We start from the raw sequence: 18,654 nt of genomic DNA, 5'->3' as shown, positions 1-18,654 counted from the left end.
TCACAATGGGCCTTAGTGATATGACTCTTAATGGGCCCAATACCAATCGATTAGTGTCCATCTGTTATAATTTCAGCACGCCTTGGGCCGTATTTAGTAGGTTGAACGGGGGAGGTCAAATTTTGTATAAATAGAAGAATTGGATGGGAATTTTTTGTTGCAAATCGTATTGTATCTCCTATTTTATTTGATGTATGTATGTCATGTCTACAATTATATACTTTATTTTAATTTTTTGTAAAAATAACAAGTGTATGATAAATAAAATAAACTTTATAATGAAAAATTCAATCGGGGAGAATCAGACTGGGTATGGTTGCTCACTTTGTCATGTGAGTGAAAAATAATAGAAAGTAATAATTTATATTGAATAAAAAATTGGGCACATGAAAGGAAAAAAAGTAGTGGAATATTCAACTTTATGATTCACCATCCTATTCCTATCCTTATCGTACATATGCTGTACAAAAACAGGCAATCGCTCTTAAGTTTGTTAACAAAAAATTAATTGCCTTAGCTTTTATATAATTTCCATGGGACGATGTTGTCAGAACCACCTCCTCACATTGCATGCCGTCCATGTGTCCCGGAGCACATGACCAACACAAGAACTCCACCTAACCCCATTTCTTGGGAAATTCCGAGTGAAAAGAAAACGAGAAGAGAAATTTATCCATTGCCTTTATCTTCTCAAGTAGATCTTTTTGCTACTAAATAAGGGTATCTTGATAATTTCTAGTGGAATTAATTAGATGAATTATCAAGCACATTATATATGATAAATATTTTGTTATTCTTGTATTTTTATTTTCTTTTTCTTGCGTTGGTTCGTAAGAAGAATAATACAAAAAAGTAAACCCCAACTTTAGTATCAATCCTCTTGAGCATCAACGTCTGCATAAGCCAAGATTGGAAGTCGGTTCTTCCTTCTTTAAAATCGAACCTTGTTCTCTTACATTTACAGTATTGTCCCACGTTCCACATCCATATTCATCACATCAACAGAATTCCGGGGGATTGGATAATTGATCGAAACATGGTTTGGTTTGTAAGAGCCAGAAGGGGTATAAGCTGGCAAGACCAAACCCTAGCTTCTATATCTGCTCCGCCGTCCCCATTGATGGTGTTTCTCGGGCTGTTGATTATGTTGGTGTACTTTGCGACTCATTCAGGGTACAAGGAGAGGGTGGAGAGGAGGAGGACGGGGTTCAGGTTTGGTCTCCTGCTCCTGCCGGTGGTGGTGATTCTGGGGGTGAACATGGTGATGCTCCGCCGCAGGATGTTGAGGTACAGCTTCGGAGTGCCAAAGCCAGTGGTCGAAGCGACGGAAAAGGAGGGGAGCTCGGCGGCGGCGTTGTTGCTCGTCGTGGTGGTGCTGATTGTCATGGTTCATTACCAGTCCTCGTTTCAGTCTTCTTGGTTTAGATTCTTCTAATTTTTCTTTTCTTTTTTGTAATTGTTTTAGGTTTAATTTTCATGAGTATAATAAACAACTTTGTAATAGATTAAATTGGAAGAATTGGAACCATGCTGGTGATTGGTTAACAAGCCAATCCTGATACTATGTATCTATATAATTTATCTCGAGATGACTTGTTAATTAGCATTAAACTCCGCATAATTTCGAATTCATCCATCTAAATAATTTTATTAATGCAGCTCCAAAATTTGTAATTTTAACCAATACTTGTTTGTTTGTTTGTGTTTGAATGATTTACAATTTTGACCTGCAATAAGTCAGTAATAAATCAATCGAAGGTAAATATCAATTTTTATTCAGGTTTTTATTAATATCAGCAAATTCAGTGAATTTTGATTAACGGAGATTTATTTGTTAGACGAAAACAAATATCAGGGTACTAGATGTAATTTTTTAAACAGAGGGGAGTATAATTATCTCAAATAGATAATAGATATACTCAATCAAAAATTATTTTAATTTTATAAATATGCATTGATGTATAATAAAGATGATCATACTCAAAATTATGAATTTAAAAAAAAATCAAATTCCCAATAATTTAACAAAAGTCTCCCAAATATTGGTTTATGTGAATTAATTAATTAATAAGGTGGGCTACTAAGTATTAAGAGGATTGGGGCTTAGAGTTACACAACAGTTGGATTTCATTTTCACCCTATTCAGATCCTTAATGAGTAAAAAAACCATAAAATTCAGATCCTACTCTATCTCATACAATTCCCATTGAAATTTTACACGTACCATATCCAAATATACACACACACACACACAAAAAAGAAAAAATCTGAGCTCCTTTCGGCCGTATATATAAGTGAGAAAATTAAGCATCAACATCATAAGAAAAAATTGAATCATGGGAAAAAGTAAACTAACATTATATATGTAGTATATGTTTTCCAAATATAATCCATAAATCTTATTTCATCGTGCCCTTCTCTCTAGCTACGTATACCCTATGCTAATAATTTATTGAAAACTTAAAGGATCAATTGCAATCTTTAAATTAATCTTGGTAGAATTTGCTAAATTCAGAGTTAATTACATCATTAATTAACCCCAATTTTTCAGGATAGTTTCGGGTGGTTAGTAAGTCATTTTAATTCAACCAATCGGGCACCAGCCTGGATTTCGTGCTATATATATTGGGAAAATTTTAGTTCGGATCTGATTCGATCAAATCTAAATTAATTATATGGTAAATGCAATACACTTACAGTGTGATTGATGTATATTTTAGGAAAAGTGCCTAATTATATAACACACTTGTTTTATAATTAGTTTGATTCGATTGAACTTGATTTGAGATATAATTCTATTGCCCGTCTCTTGATATATGAGGAAATTAAACTTTATGGGTCCTTCCGCTTTTTTATTACATGGGGTGGTTTGAAATCTACACTTTTCGGAGAGGTGATGCCAACTCAATAAATGTTGATGATCTATGCGTCGTTCTCTAGAACCGCGGTATTTGATAATAATTAATAATGATAATGGAACTAATTCATCTTCCTGTCTTTACTTAACTATTAAGACATTGCAGAACTAAATAGAAATGGATGCAATAGTATATGTATATATAGAATCAAATTATTGTGGGAATAATTAATAATATAAAGAAGAAACTTTATTAAAAAAAATAAAGTATTGAAGTTATATATATGTGGTTATATCATAATTTTCATCCAAAATGTAAACTATGTCGAAAAGATTTAAATGATATTGAGAGCACATTGATAAACATACCATGCAAGATCCGAACATCTTAATTTGGTCGAGAATAGTTTCTTGGGTACTTAAATCTAAATTAATATAGCATTTAAAAGCTTTAAGTCTAACGTAATACAAACTATTTAGTTTAAGGGCTAAAATATTTTGTTTTACCTAAATCATATATGGGACAGCTTTTCGGTTTTTAAGGTAAGGTTACATTTGAATTGATGAATTTAGATTTGTAGGAAAATTTTAAAATTTTAATAGAATTGGTGGTAATTTATTCTTAAAAATTTCCAAACAAATGGTAAGTGAATTTGCCTTGGAAACAGCTGGCCATTCCTGGTCCCCGATTCCATCATTCCAACTATTGATCCCTCCATTATTGCACTTTAGGAGGACAAATAGGAACTCTACAAATCAAGGAAAATTGTGTTTTTCAATTCCAGACGTTTCTCATCTTCTTCACACAATAAATACCACCCCTTTTTGCTCTCATTTCCTCGCACACAAATTGCATTGATAGCTCGCTAGCCAGCCATGGCAATAATCTCCAAGTCCTCCTTGCTTGCTTGCCTCATCACACTTGTCCTTTTTATTTCCGCGATTCAAGCACATGAAGCGCTATCTATGAATCAGGTTTGTGTGTTTCATCAGCTTCACAGACGTGCGTGTCTTGTCTTTTTATTTTACTTTATTTTTTTCAGATTTCGAAACATTGGTATATTGAATTTGTTTCTGAATTTGAATGTAACTATATGTAACTGTTTTTAAATATGTTTCCAAGCAAATTTATAACTCAATATATATGTTGAAAAAGATTGTTTTTAAATGAATTGGTTCAGGTGATCAACGTGGATGGAACAACTCATGAAAGCTCTCTCCTTGGTACAACAAATATAGGTACGTAAATATTGATGAGGAACAAGAGTATACAATTAAGACCATGCACTTGCATTATTTTATATTGAAGGCGAACTCAATTACAACCCTTGATTGATTTATGAATTTATATATATATCCCAAGATCCAAATTGATGTTAGTATTATAGTGCAGATTGTGGAAAGGAATGTAGTAGAAGGTGCCAGTTAGCGTCGAGGCAAAAGATATGCAAGAGGGCGTGTGGGACGTGCTGCGCTAGGTGCCACTGCGTACCGCCGGGCACTTCCGGCCACAAGGACGTCTGCCCCTGCTACGCCGCTCTCACAACTCACGGTGGCCGCAAAAAGTGCCCTTGAACTTGAAACTACATTTACTGCATTAATTAATATGGCTATATATTCTTCCTTAATTACGGCTCCACGTTCATGTGTTTATTTGTATATGGGTTAATTGGTCTGGTATTCAAGTGTCAAGTATATACAGACATATATGGAATGTTACAGGGTGAGAATAAGAGGAAAGGGAAAAAGTTTATCTATGGACCATACTTTGCTTGGATTTATGAATAATATTAAATAATCCCCTTTTTATTAATTACTCATCCGTCCCTTTATAGTATTTGGATCTTTTATTATAAATCAATGTTGCATCTCGTATTATTATTTATACCAACATGTACTATTATATACATAATGTGTATGTATATATATATTATACTATTAAAAATATAATATTAATATGTAATAATAAATCCGAACATGACCTCAACATAATCCTGTAGATATTCCAATATAAAAAAATAGCAAAAATTCAAAACAGAAAAAAGAGTAGAAAAGGTGTGATGAGAAATGCCGAAAAACGCATTCCAAGAGGGACGCCTGTGTTGTGTTTGTGCATGGGAAATTTAATTAGCAACATGGATCTGTAGGGATTGGTATTGAAATGGTAAAACGTGGAGGCTTAACGAGTTGGGCGCATGGCTGATGGTGGTGGCCTGCCTCACCTTTTTCCTTCAATCCATTATCATACTCATCATCACCCTTTTATTTACAACACAATCCCTCTCACATATTTTGTCTTATCTATCTCTACCACTGCTCTCCAGCTATTTTCATTCTAAAAATATACATATGCTCCCATAAACTATATATATTAATTACAATGCGATAAGCATTATATATACCTGGAATTTCCAACATAAATTAATCTTTTTTTGGAGGATTTGAAAAAATTATTCCAAGACAAATTATTTGAAATACCTTTTTTTTAATCGTTAATTGAAACAATTTGAATTAGTCAGTATTAATACTTTCATTCCCCTCTTTCTCTCTTCTTTGAAATTTACATTTATTTTTTTTTTCACCAACTTACAAAGCTTTTAATTATTTTGCCCATACCCATTAATTTTTTATACTGTATATATTAGATTACGTAGAAAATAAAATGAATAGACTATAATTTCTCATATATTATCTGATATATATATATAAATATACGTAGTAGATCGTCTTCACCCATCACATTCGACCTAGTTAGCTACGCTATTCGGAAATCTAGACTTTGAGCAATGCCCATCTCCAAGCACCTAATTACTTCACTTTATATTTCCCTTCTCCTTATGCATCTCCTTGTTGAAGCTAAGGATGAAGAGGTACGTATACAGTACTTCAATTTTTTGTATTTCATCTGATCAAAATACCCTAATTAACCCCCGCTTTGAATGTCTTATTTAATTCAAATTCTCTTTAAATTATACGTACAGATGAGCACTAATGTTGATCGTGCAGGCGGAAGTTCATACGTCCCCAGAATGAGTATTCATCTTTATCTCTTTTATCTCTTTTACACGTGTGTGTGTGTGTGTAGACTAAACTGAATTTTGTGGAAATGAAATAGACTGCGCGGCGGCATGCGAGGCGAGGTGCCGGTTGGCGTCGAGGCAAAACCTGTGCAAGAGGGCGTGTGGAACTTGCTGCGCCCGCTGCAACTGCGTGCCCCCTGGAACCTCCGGCAACCACCATCTTTGCCCCTGCTATGAGGCCATGACTACTCACGGCGGCAGGCGCAAATGTCCCTAAAAACTACGTACTAGAAACGGCTTATTCCATCTATGTCGACGTCTGTGGGTTTCATTTTGTGTGATATATTGAACAGCTGCTGTTATGTTTTTTGTCAATTACACTTGTGTGTGTGTATTGTTATGTAATGTACAAATTAATTATATAATATATGTAGTTATTTCTACTTTGGGCAAAATGAATAATGCAATTTACAGAATTTTTGAATCAATTTTAGCAAAATATAATTATATATGTTTTGTATTAACTGGGCTAAACTCACCTAGAATCATAACTAGCTTTTATGACCATAGAGTTGGACAACATAATTTGCAGCTTAGAGTGAGAGAGTTGACGTCCTATTCATCTAATTGGGCTTCTAGCCCATAAATAGTTGGGCTTCAATCTACTACTTGAATAAAGCCCAACAATACCTGGACATATATTACCACTCCACGCTTGAATCTAAAAAAATCTGAATTTCTCCTATCACACCAAAAAGAAACCTTAATCTTGGGATTTGCATCATCAGAGTAACTAATCTCTAGCATTTGCATTTGCATTTTTCACCTCCTCATCATTACTCCCATCTTCTTACTTTGATCCTTTAAATACGTTACCAAGGTTGAAACTACTCATTTCATTTCATTAACCCACTTTTGAGATTTTACTTAAATTATGATTCCTACTTTCTCCACTCAATAAATACAACAATTTTTGACATATGGTTCATATTTTATGTACCAATTTCTGGCACAGAGTTTATTGATGTACTTGTAGTAGATTTGACACATATCATTGAATAAAGTATGCGACATTGGTTAATGCATTTAATGTACAAAGTATTCCATGCATTTTCACCAAATTTTATTTTTAATTATATGCAATTCAGATGATTATGATGTAATTTTATTAATTTTTTTTGCTGTAAGTCAGTAATAAATCAATTAAGGGTAATTACAAATTTTTTTATTAATATCAATAAATTCAACAAATTTTGATTAAATATATTATTTGTTTATTAGGGAGAAGCAAACTTCAAGAATGTCCATACGATTTCTCAAAATTATAAAAAAATTACGTATAATTATATAAAATATCATGAGAGGGGATTATTCTTAATAATAATAATACTTTTCTGCGCACGTGCGAGGAGACGCGTGGGCGTTGACATTGGTCCCAGGTGGCTGACACATGGGACTCTTCTATCTTTTCATGCAAGAGATGAATCCAACGGATCTGGGTGCGCGTCCAATTCCGACCGTTGGATCTGGAGATGTCGTCATTGAAGGCAGTTATAAATTACGGTCGTTATATTTAGCAATCGGTTGCTTCATTTTCCCGTCTGTTGAGGAATGAGTGAAGGGGGTGATCCTCCTCCTCAGTGCTGCACACACAATCCACGCACTCACTGTGTGTTTCAGAGTCAGGTAACCTTGTGCTAAAAAGCAGTACTGATTTTTTATTATTGCCGCAAAGAGTACGAATGGAAGACTGTTTTTTGATTTTTAATCTTTTTCTTGTTGATCAACGAAGAATTTCTACCAATCTCTTCTTTACTGAGTCTCTTCTCTGCGAATGAGTTGGATGTGGGAGCAGAACGCAGCAGCTTCTTGTCTGGCTATTCTGCTTGTCTTTGAGCTTTTTGTCTAGATGATTTTGATTTTTTCTTTCTTTTTTTTTCCGTTCATTATTGGGGGCTAGAAACTTTTCCCCCATTGTTTTCTGTCTGATTTTTTAGTGCGGTTGTGTTTGAATTGTAATAAAATCCATATCACAGCGGAAAAGTATTTATTCTTTTGGTGTTATGATTGAGATCTTCTGCGTTTTCAAGAATATTTTACTATAATAAGGTTACCTTTTCTTTCGCTCAGCTTAGACTTCTGCATTTACTATTCTCGTGATTTTGATGTGATCTCTTTGCATTCCCATCTCTGATTCACTCTGTGTGTGTGTGTGTGTGTGAGAGAGAGAGAGAGAGAGAGAGAAATTAAAGTTTGAGTGTGTGTCAGTAAATGAGGTGTTTTACTGCGTGAAGAAGAAACCTGATTCTCTGAACATCCATCCCCCACTTAAAAGGGACAGCATTCACTTTTCTTTTTCATCTATCTTTCCTAACGGAACTCTTTTTCTCTTCCCTTCTTAATTTCCAACCTCCTCCTCTGTTCACACTCTCTGTCAGCCACTATTTCTGTGGGTTTCCAACTCTCCCAATAACACCAAAAATAAAGAAAAATGGATCAGTTTCCCAGAAATGATCGAAGAAACCCACAGCCCAAATAGGAAATGCAACTGAGCTTTCCTCATAATTCTTCTTTGAGGTAATACTTCTCCTCCAATCAATTTCTGTTAATCCATTTTTCAGGTACTTTGATTTTTTAAATATCTTTTCTTTAATAAATAAAAAACAAGTGACAGAGTTTAAAGATCTGAAGGCATTTATTGAAATTTCGATTGCATCAAATTTGGGCCTTGTAAGCAGCTTTCAAGTGAATCCCGTGGCTGCTGTCTCTTTTGCGACTATTTGTTCGAAAAGGACAAAACTGACGTAGCGACGGTTCGCATGTAGGAGCTTATTATTATCCAGTCGGTTGCGGAGCATTTTCTTGGTATGAACATCAAATTCATATCTGTACCTCATGACTTAAATTACTGGGGATTTTTTCACCATTTCTTGTTTAATTTACGATTACTAGACAACAAAAGCCATCAATAGCATTCTTGTCTTTATCCGCGGTTGTATCCTTCTTTGGTTCTTGATCTTTTGCCGTTTACGATAATGAATTTTTTATTAGCTGTGTGTGTGCCGCATTTTATTCTTCTTTTTTTTTCTTTTCCCTCTTTTCTTCTTCTGGCTTCTTTTCACTGGTTTATTGTCCTTTGCGTCTTTTCTTGTTAAAGTTATCTCCTTTTGTTCATTGGAGTCTTAAAATTCGGATGCTCAGATTATAGGAGAGAAAAAGATTCTGCTGCTGTTCAACTGAACTTTGAAGTGAAGCAGAGTGCGATATGGGGTCTGTTCGATTTGTTGGTGACGATGAATCGCAGCCTAGTGCTACTATTAAGAAGAAAAACAAGTTGCCGAGAAAGGTAAACACTTACCTCGTGCTAGCTTATGCTTTAACGTGTAAGATTGTAAATTTAGTTTTTCTCTGGTGAGGAACTGAAGATATTTACTTACTATACTTTAATTTTGATTCTTGCAGCTTCTTGATGACTGTGGTGTGGTGAACCATGCACCGGTTCCTAGGAGGCTGCGGTCTGGTAGGTCTTGTTTTATGCTGAACTATTCTATGGGAAACCTACTTTAGCTATTTTCTTGTAACCTAAAGGGATTGTGGGATTGTTTGTGTTTTGGTGAAGTTTAATTGGAGCCCACAGGTTCAATTGATTTCTGCATGGTGGGTCTTCTGAGAAGTTCCTCATCTTTTATGCCATGCCTGTTGGTGCAATTTTGAAGTTTCCTTTGGTTTTAGTTTGTACTTTTCTTTTTGCTTCTCTTTCTTGGCAATGAAAGATTCTCTCTCTGCCTTTTTCTTTCTCCACTTAGTACTGAAGCACGTGGTTTGCTTCTGGATCTAATGTGAAAAATTGGCTCACTTTGCTGTAACTTTGACTCTTTCAATCTGATGATCATTATCTTCGTCCAACCGCCACCATTAATTCTTTGAATTTCACCAAAAGTGCTTAAATGGAAGAGGTCCAGCAATATTTTATCCTGTATCTAGTGATATACTTCCTTGGCAATTAGAGTGGGTTCTCTTTGCTCCGTCGTCATCTTCTACGTTTCTCTGCCTTCTCAATCTGTTGGAGGATTGTATTAGTATTTCATGTCTATTTAAGGTCCACATGCTGAATAATTTGCTTTCTCTCTGCTGAATTAGTTCCACAGGTGATTTTTTAACATCATATCTATAAGAGGACTAATACTTGTTTGAGTGATGGGAGGTTTCATATTTGACAGAAGTGTTCTTAGATTCTGTAAAACAGTAAATGGCAAATGCTAAAATACTCTTGAGGAGATCTTATCAGTTCATTGTATTTATATGTTGCAGCCATCAAGAAGCGGGCCCGTGAATCTATTACTCCACCTTTGCTAATTTCAAGGAAGCAACTTCACATGTCCAATGGAGTTGAAATGATCAGGGTAGACGGTGCCAAGAAATCCAGACTGAATATGGTTAGACGTTGCAGCTTTTGAAAGTTCAAGCTATTCTATGTTGTTTACAGACAACATAGGGATGTGAAAATCAGCTGACATTCTTTATAATACATGGGATTACTTTTTCAGAAACATGGACAAATTACCAAGGATGAAGAAGAAGTTGCTGAGACCTTGTACTCTTTGGTGGACATGTTCTCTGACATTACCAAGACTAACAAGCCAGTCTTGGACGGAGAACCATCGGAAATAAAACCTTCAACAAAAGTAGAAGCAGGGAGCTCAATGACTGCAGCAGCTAAAGGTTCATTTTGTTGCTTTGTTTTGCCATGTTGTTCATGACTTAATTTGAATTCTTCATCTGTTCTGCTGCTCTGTGCCACGACAAACAGATGCTGAGATTTCGATGCAACAAGAGGAGTCTGGGGAAATAAATACAAGAGTCACTCTTGAGTCTGCTTGTCATTCTTCAGTTTTGGTGAATTCAACAGAAGAAGTCTTGAAATACCAATCTCTGGATGATGCTCAACAATCTGAGTTGGCGTTTAGTGAGCAATCAGCTATACCTATTGTGTCTGGTATTCCATCAAATTCAAGTCTGGGTCCCAGGTGCATAACCAGTTTCTTTCTCCCTGCAATCCTCAATATGTTATACATCCGGAGCTCTTAATCTTCTGTTATTGATTATATCATAGACCAAAAATGTCAACACTTGACATGATCCAAAGTTGTGAACAAACGACTGCACAGAAACAGGTTGGTTCAAGAATTCCGATGTTCAGATCCTCTCCCTGACCTTTGTAACTAATGTACTAATAGGTGGTGCTTGGGGTGTTTTCCAGGTTGCAATTTCTGGGATTCAATACGGAAATCATCATTATCCCAAGGAGGACAAATATAAAGGTAAGTTTTTTTATTGTGTTCTTCTAATGTAAGCCACTATCCCTGACTCAAAGTGGCTTTTACCATAATAGTGGGGATTGCTGTATTTATCAGTCATGTGACCTTTTTGGTTTACAAATATAGGTTTACTGCTGGAACCAAGCTTGTCTTCAACAGGAGTTGTCGGCTCTAATACACAGGGATCAGGCCCGCTGTAATTTTCCTTTTCTAGAACACGCTTAGTTTCTTGCTTATTAATAGATTTCAAGCTTATCATGAGCTGAATAATCACAGATCTTTGCCCGACATATTTCCTGCATGGTTCGAGAATACAAATTGTGCTACCCAGCCTATAGTCAACGAGCATGGTATTACTGCTGACAAGGTATGCTGCAGCTTTAAAAAATTTAAACTGGATTTATAATCTTTATGGCTTTCTAATCTTATCAGTATCTTCTCTTGATTCTTAGATTCACTATTGTCGAGTTGCGGTTGAGCCAAAGAAGTCAAGAAAGCGATGTTCCACCCATGTGTACATCGCTAACCTGGTTAAAGTCTTGGGAAACCCGGGGAGAAACACAGGTTCACTCCAGAAGCCTAGTCAATCAACAACCACTAGAGGCCTTGAGAAAGGGCCTCATGTGAGCATCGATAACCAGAAGCTGGCGATAAATGGCAGACATGGTGGTTTGCCTTTTAATGGCTTCATACATTCTGCCTCTGAGGGCTCTTCTGATATTGGAATTGCTGTTTGCTCGCATAAAAGGCTCCTTCAAGATCAGCAACAGCCTAATAAAACCTCCGTCTTATGCTCATCATGGAAAAGGGTGAGTTCATTTTTCATCCCACTTTAAGCTCGATTCTGAAGTGAAACTGTTTCATCTGGGTCTAATTCACATACCAAGGGCCCTTTTTCTGTAGTTAAAATTTTATTATGTGAATAAATAATTTGTTTTGCAGGGTCCAGATTTTATGTCTTTGGATGCTGGAGGTTCAGATTCCAGTGGGGGCGTCAATAGAGCAGGATGCAGCCGTGAGGCTCTGAATCAATTTAATGTGTCATACCAGCAGCCACAAAATCATTCAGCCATGCTTTTTTCACTGTCCCAGAATGGTTATTCATCGACTTTCCATGATCACACTTCAACTGCAGCAGCACCAAAGGTAACTTGCTCACTCTCTTATCACCTAAGTTATATGAAACTACATTGAACTGTTCTTCTATCTCATTGTAAATATGCTATCTTTTTCTTAAACAATCTACCTCAAATAATGAGCAATGCGTGAAAGTTAAAAATTCTTGAGATGTGTAACGGAGTCTTGCAACACGGTGAAAGTTTATTAGATATGGCTATGGCAAGTCTTTTAGGTAAAGAATATATGATATGGCTATTTAATTTGTACTTTATGAATGTGAAGGTACAGCTTCCGCCATATCTTAGCAACACTCGCGGTGGCACTGTTGCAGCCCCACTGGGGCAACAGTTGGAGTCACAGCAGCAGAAATGGACTTCTCAGCTCCAGGCTCAATATAGTCCCAGTGGAGTTGGTCGACCACATTTATTACCAGACTGGCAAAATGGAGGAGGAAACTCACCTTCCTTGCTGAATTATGCTCAGGCGCTTTTCCCGCACCTGCACTCCGTTATGGGCTCAAAGTACCAACACTTCTCACCTCCACAACAGCAGAATTCGCCCATCAATTCAACATTGACTCTTTCAAATGTGGAGAGACATCATCATCGTCTCAATTCAGCATATGAGAGAAATGGAACTGCATTATGTTCTGAAAACTCATCGCATATGCAGCTACTCTGCAACCAGCAGCTTTGATGTTTGACAAATCCTATGAGCCTGGCTTTAGAAGGAGCCATCATTACTTAATTCTTTATTATCTATGAGCTCATTGGTTGTGGTGTAAAAATTCTGGGACAGATAGAAAGGGAGTAGAAGCATCCTGCAGGTTTTTGCCAGTTGCTTATAATGTGGCTTGCTATAGAAATGAAAGTGTGACACCTAGAGCGGTGACGCTCATGTTCAAGGGATTTTGTATATTATGTGGCAATATAGCAAGGAAAGAAGATTTATTTATCTAGTGCTTGCAATCTCTTTAGCTACATTAAATTGTTTCTCTTCGTACAAAAAATGGTGAAGAGGATAATAAGCTAACTCTTAAGATACTAAATTTCAATAGATAAAAGTAGAAAATTTTCACTATTAAATTAAATAGAATTCATTACTGTATCTGACCAACATTGCATGTTATGGCAGACAGGGCCGAACCTTTGTTAACCGATCAAAACCATGTTGGTTATTGATACTTGATAGTCAAACGGATAGAGACAATATCATGTAGACCGTGAACTGAACTTATCGCAACCATATCATGGCTAATTGTTCTGCTTTTACAGAAAGAGTAGAGTAGGGTGCTAATTTAATTGAATTTTCAAGCAATGTCAAATCACCATTCAAATAACATTGCGCACGCGTGACTCTTTACAAACAAGATTTCAAAATCTTGAAGGCGTAAGAAATTGGAGAGTGTTGCAGTTCTGTTTCAATAATGTTATGCACTACGTAGCTTCTTGACCTTCAAGATACTGCCCCTCAAATCCTTACTCCTGCTTTTCCAATTCCCCCATTCTCTCTATGATTGCCTGTTGTATAATGGAGAGTAGGGAATACATACAAGTTGTCAGACATGATTTTCTTAAATCATCACTTGGAAACACCCCAACCATTTTCCCAATTTTAATGAAAAATAACACACTACATATTTTCATATCAGGAATTTATGTCTACCTATAACTTGTACGGATAAAAAAGATTAGGGGGAGGGGACGTTCATAGGAAGATAGTCATACATAAAAAACTTGGCATCCACTTGCTTTTAAACCTTATATTCATGTGACAAATGGAGGGTAAATAACAATACAATGTGGTGGGGTAAAAGTTATCAATATTTTCACCAACAGCTAAAACATAAATAGAAGTTTTACCTTCTTGCTTGTTTCTTGCAGTTCCCCAGCAAGTATGAACTCATCTAATATGAGATATACCTTTAAAGACGAACAGAATTCATCAGGGCATGCAGTGACATGCATGTACCACACGTCATAAAAATGAATTCGAGTGATGAATTTGTTGAATGATACTTAAGATATGAGGCAATTTTTAGTGTTAAAATCCCACCAAAAGACAAAAAGAAGCAATTTACCAACAAACTATATCAAATTACATAGTCACACAGGATTTTCAAATCCGCAGGATTTGCAATGCTAATTTTCCATGATTTCAACTGAGATAGCTTAAGGTAAAGAGAATTAGAAAGCAATCTGTGCGGGCTTATTACCCGAGCACCATCTTAGCTCCAGGTTGACAGTTAAAGATATTGAGTGGCAATGTGCGAAATAAGCCATAGATCTTATCTAGGGAATCACATGGGCGAAACTAAGCTCGAGGTCTAGTTCAATGAAAGAATTCCCCAGCACAACAAGTAAGGTGAAGAATCATGAATTTCCTTTGGTTATAATTTTGAAAGAAAAAAAAACAAAGAACCTATGTTAGTACTGCTAGAGCTTACCAAACACAGACAGATAAAAAATGTACTAGTCACGGAGCAGCCGCATGACTGATTGTAGAGATAGAAATGCAGATAAATCACGCATGGGAGGTAAAAAAACATTCACAGTTTTGCACTGCACATTCTTATTCAGGTCTCAAATGATCCAGCTGGATTTATTTACTTTCAATTCAATAGCTAACGTGCAGAAACTGCGACATACCTTGTGGAAATTAAAAACCAAATCTAACTCGCACACATTGCTGAAAAAATGATCCAGTATCTCCACAAATAAGTGAATGCACTCCAAATAAGCTAACTCATTGTCCGTGATGTCCACACATAGAGAGAAAAATAAACCAGCATATCGCCTGTAGATAACCTTGTGGGTTCGGAACTGCAAGAAGAATTTTATCAATAACCTGCCGTGATCTTCTTGAAATCCAAGTAGAAAATAGACCAAAGTAAATAATATTGAAATGTCAAGCCATAAAAAAACCAAAGGCAAAGACACAACTAAATACATGCCAATAGAGCATGAACCATTATCCTTCCATTCGGAAGAGTGAAGAAGGAACCCTAAATGATGAGCGGAATCAATGAATTTATCTTGAACTCAAGATATGGTCTTTTAGATTTAACTAACAAACAGAAACACAAAAAAGAAAAAGGAACTTTTCCAGCATGTGCTCGAATGCTCGGTTCATAAAAGGATAACAGGACTAAAGCTTCTAATTAGAATAATAAAAGGATCGAAAGAGCACATAATTGAATTGAAAACTGATATTCTGCTGCGAGCAGAGTTGATCACCTCCACAAAGTTGGTGAATTTTGGATCCCTATTCACAACCAATCGATGAACCTGCAGCAATGAATTGAATAACAAATCAAAACTCAGAGGAACTTGAAATCGAGCTGGAAATCCGAAACGTCCACAAAAGATTACCTCGTACTCAACCTTATGCTTCTCGGACTCCTCGAGAGGAATGTAGTATTTGGCCAATCGAGTTTTGCCTTGCCTGTTCTGTAACAGTATAAATCGGATCTGCAACATCGAAAGATGAAGAAGAAAAAAGAAGAAACTTGTGACGCCGAAAACCGTGGAAGGAAAAACAGCGAACGAGATTAGAATCTAGTAAACTAGAAAGAACCCTAGGCGAAGGGCTGATTACCATCTTGAAGAGATGATGAAATTCACACCAGCACCACGCAGATTGCAGAGTCGAAAACTTGGAAATGATTTCCGAGGAGACAAGTCAGAGGTCAAAAACGACATTGCCCCCCTGCTGTGTTCCTACATTTTTTAATTCTTACGTCATTAATTATAACAATTAATAATTCACCATTGAGATGACGTTTATGAGTTCGGGTCGATTACCTGAAATTTTTGGATCAGCCCATTGCCTTGATTCCTTTACATATTATTTTGGGTATCCATTTATCCAGTTTTTCACTTGTTGGGCTCAATTAATATTCTGAGCCCAAAACTCACTTGGATCAGCCCATTTTCTTCTCTCTTTGTTTACATAATAACAACAAAGCCTAATTCCAGTTTTTCACCTTTTTTTCTTTTTTTTGGAATAAGTTTCATTTATTACGACATCATATATTACATTCAAATTAAAATACTAATCCAATAAATTGATATTTTTAAATTAAAAAATATATTCAAATCAAAGAAATAAACAAGATATTATTATAAAAAAAATAGTACTATACATTCATAGTCATGAGATTCAAATCCACCTCTTGGATGTAATGTGGAAATGAGACGCTAAAAAACATATATATATTTGCATTTGCTTGATAGTATTGGTGGAATTAATAATACATGGAGATTAAGTTTGAAGTTGCTTAAGAATAATGAGCCATATATAGTCAATAATGCCTACTTACTATACATATATAAGTTTGATCAGTTTATGGTTAAAAATTCCATATTTATCATATGTATTAATATTCTATTTCACATTTTATTTTATTTAATATATAAACGGCAAATATTTATATCATCTATTTTAACTTCTTAAAGAAATATATACATAATATGTGCATATTAAATAAAACAGAAAATACAATAAAATTTGAAATAAAAAATAGAATTGTTTCATATATACCACTAAGCTAGAGATTAGTTTTGTGCGTAAGAATATGCATGGATATTAACCAAAAATAAAAAATAAAATGTGCATGCAAAAGCAAAACTTCTCTTTATTTGCGTGCTTCATCAAATCAACCCACAAACAAAGAAATCAAACCCAAAAATTATAAAAGAATCACCCCACCCACAGCCCTTCTCCACCCTACCTACAAATACTAATTCATAAATATGATTATTTTCAATTAATAAATTATATTCTATATATAATCATCCAGCAACTCAATATTCAAGAATTATATGGATATGTATAGTGGGAAAAAAAAATAGTTGAATGAATTAATATTTATTTATAAATTCTTCAAACCATAATTACATCAGATGTTCTTGCAGTATTAAACACATGACCACCCTGCGACGACTTGTTGAAGAACTCAATGCAATCCGCAATCGCTTCATTGTAATGTGAATTGGAGGAGTAATAGTACGAACTGCATGAAGTCTTGGGTGGCTCTGCCCCCCCGTCGCATGACCTCCGCCTTGGCGCCGCCGCCGCAGAACCTCCTCGAGCAGGGACACCCGGGAGGATTAACCGCATTATGATCTTACGAAACCGGTTCAAGAGTTTCATGGGTTTTTTTTTTGGTGAATTCTTGATATTGAGGAAGGAAAGGAAACCCTATAAAGCTTATAAGAATACCTAAAATGGCGAATCCCTTCTACTACTCCTCCTACTTATAATTATTTAATTATGAAATATGTTTATCCATTTAAGATTATTTTGAAGATATTAATTCTCCGGGAAGTGTAGTGCTATCATTTCTGTCGTATGGAAGAATAAAAAGAAGTGGATTTAATTTTGAAAAAAAAAAACTTTTTGGGAGGTTTAATTTAATTTATATATTCAATGCGACAGACGACTCAATGATGCTCATATATTCAGAAAGAGGTTGTATCAGCCATGTGACCAAATCATTTGCATACCCTTTTTTGTTAAACAACTATATCATGTGTAATATTAAAATGTTTGTATAATTAGTTGGTAATTAAAATTTTTAATCATATAATTAACAATAGATAATGTAATCAATTTTAATGCTTTGTTATGTCAGTAATTCATATGCATCTTCTACTAAGGTAAGATTGAGGTTCTTATATATGATAATTTCTTGTTTATTTGCATCATGTGTATATCTATTTGATATAAATTATTAATATATTTAATTTTTTTTTATATTTGAAAAGCTTTTTTTATTAGATAAAATGAGAAAGTAAGGATAACGTCTTACAGATCAGTTAGAAAAAATAGCGCACGCACCAACCAACCAACAAAGCTCTAATCACGTGACTTTTTCCCACCAAACACCTCAATAAAAATTTGAATCCACATTGTGGGCGTGGCAATGTTCAACCTTAAGTATTGAATCACAGAGATTGATAGTGAAATATATTAAATGAGATAAACATATTGTATCTAATCTCAATACTTCCGTTATCTTCAATAGTAAGCATGAGAGTCTCTTCAATCCATGTAAGGGAGATGGGTTATGTATGGAAAAAAGAAGTGATAAAGAAGCATTAATTTCCCAGGAATGAAAATCAGGCAATTATGAGCAAATTAATATTTAAGGCAAAGGAATTATGATTAGAGCGGTAGATATTTTGGGGGAGACTGCAACAGTTATTGATGGCTTTCATATACTGCTACGAATATAAAATTCCCAGGCTTTGTACGCTCCAAATAATTCTGCAATGACTTCACTTTGAAGGCGAGTTATGTATACATTCATCTTCAACCTTTACACCATCACCAACCA

At 35.3% G+C, this 18,654-nt stretch overlaps 4 protein-coding genes across 11 annotated transcripts; 3 read left to right on the top strand and 1 right to left on the bottom strand.

Annotated features, from left to right (window-relative positions):
- Positions 3,680-4,673, top strand: LOC105159344 (snakin-2-like). The gene is made up of 3 exons (XM_011076381.2): positions 3,680-3,832; positions 4,039-4,096; positions 4,251-4,673. The coding sequence occupies exons 1-3, from the start codon at positions 3,734-3,736 to the stop codon at positions 4,430-4,432; spliced, it is 339 nt and encodes a 112-aa protein (XP_011074683.1). The 5' UTR covers positions 3,680-3,733; the 3' UTR covers positions 4,433-4,673.
- On the top strand, positions 5,564-6,320 carry LOC105159343 (snakin-2-like). Its single transcript, XM_011076380.2, has 3 exons — positions 5,564-5,727; positions 5,839-5,890; positions 5,973-6,320. Exons 1-3 carry the CDS (start codon positions 5,644-5,646, stop codon positions 6,152-6,154), a joined length of 318 nt encoding a protein of 105 aa, XP_011074682.1. The 5' UTR covers positions 5,564-5,643; the 3' UTR covers positions 6,155-6,320.
- On the top strand, positions 7,458-13,268 carry LOC105159342. Of its 8 annotated transcripts, none has more exons than XM_020692636.1 (15): positions 7,462-7,563; positions 8,316-8,454; positions 8,616-8,742; positions 9,079-9,223; positions 9,340-9,397; positions 10,189-10,313; positions 10,425-10,599; positions 10,688-10,904; positions 10,991-11,051; positions 11,138-11,198; positions 11,322-11,391; positions 11,472-11,562; positions 11,648-12,004; positions 12,138-12,341; positions 12,597-13,268. In XM_020692636.1, exons 4-15 carry the CDS (start codon positions 9,143-9,145, stop codon positions 13,008-13,010), a joined length of 1,914 nt encoding a protein of 637 aa, XP_020548295.1. In that variant the 5' UTR covers positions 7,462-7,563; positions 8,316-8,454; positions 8,616-8,742; positions 9,079-9,142; the 3' UTR covers positions 13,011-13,268. The 8 variants fall into 8 exon arrangements, with proteins under 8 accessions (XP_020548296.1, XP_011074677.1, XP_011074678.1 ...); XM_020692635.1 differs by having other exon boundaries at positions 7,670-8,454; XM_020692637.1 differs by having other exon boundaries at positions 7,458-8,454; positions 12,603-13,268.
- Positions 13,529-16,044, bottom strand: LOC105159341 (AP-2 complex subunit sigma). The gene is made up of 6 exons (XM_011076374.2): positions 15,912-16,044; positions 15,686-15,784; positions 15,551-15,601; positions 14,963-15,136; positions 14,177-14,236; positions 13,529-13,834 (listed from the first exon to the last, which is right to left on the bottom strand). Exons 1-6 carry the CDS (start codon positions 15,912-15,914, stop codon positions 13,793-13,795), a joined length of 429 nt encoding a protein of 142 aa, XP_011074676.1. The 5' UTR covers positions 15,915-16,044; the 3' UTR covers positions 13,529-13,792.

The sequence above is a fragment of the Sesamum indicum genome, linkage group LG3, assembly GCF_000512975.1.
Source record: "Sesamum indicum cultivar Zhongzhi No. 13 linkage group LG3, S_indicum_v1.0, whole genome shotgun sequence".
In the NCBI taxonomy this organism is placed as follows: Eukaryota; Viridiplantae; Streptophyta; class Magnoliopsida; order Lamiales; family Pedaliaceae; genus Sesamum; species Sesamum indicum.
This window is presented reverse-complemented; position numbering and strand designations above follow the sequence as displayed.

Coding starts and splice junctions, on each gene's coding strand:
- LOC105159344 (XM_011076381.2), top strand. CDS start 3,734: ATGGCAATAATCTCCAAGTCCTCCTTGCTTGCTTGCCTCATCACACTT. Junction 3,833..4,038: donor AAGCGCTATCTATGAATCAG/GTTTGTGTGTTT, acceptor GAATTGGTTCAG/GTGATCAACGTGGATGGAAC. Junction 4,097..4,250: donor CCTTGGTACAACAAATATAG/GTACGTAAATAT, acceptor ATTATAGTGCAG/ATTGTGGAAAGGAATGTAGT.
- LOC105159342 (XM_011076375.2), top strand. CDS start 9,143: ATGGGGTCTGTTCGATTTGTTGGTGACGATGAATCGCAGCCTAGTGCT. Junction 10,314..10,424: donor AGAAATCCAGACTGAATATG/GTTAGACGTTGC, acceptor TTACTTTTTCAG/AAACATGGACAAATTACCAA. Junction 10,600..10,687: donor AATGACTGCAGCAGCTAAAG/GTTCATTTTGTT, acceptor CACGACAAACAG/ATGCTGAGATTTCGATGCAA.
- LOC105159343 (XM_011076380.2), top strand. CDS start 5,644: ATGCCCATCTCCAAGCACCTAATTACTTCACTTTATATTTCCCTTCTC. Junction 5,728..5,838: donor TTGAAGCTAAGGATGAAGAG/GTACGTATACAG, acceptor TTATACGTACAG/ATGAGCACTAATGTTGATCG. Junction 5,891..5,972: donor TTCATACGTCCCCAGAATGA/GTATTCATCTTT, acceptor GAAATGAAATAG/ACTGCGCGGCGGCATGCGAG.
- LOC105159341 (XM_011076374.2), bottom strand. Junction 15,602..15,685: donor AGCATAAGGTTGAGTACGAG/GTAATCTTTTGT, acceptor TCATTGCTGCAG/GTTCATCGATTGGTTGTGAA. Junction 14,237..14,962: donor TGGTTTTTAATTTCCACAAG/GTATGTCGCAGT, acceptor TCGTCTTTAAAG/GTATATCTCATATTAGATGA.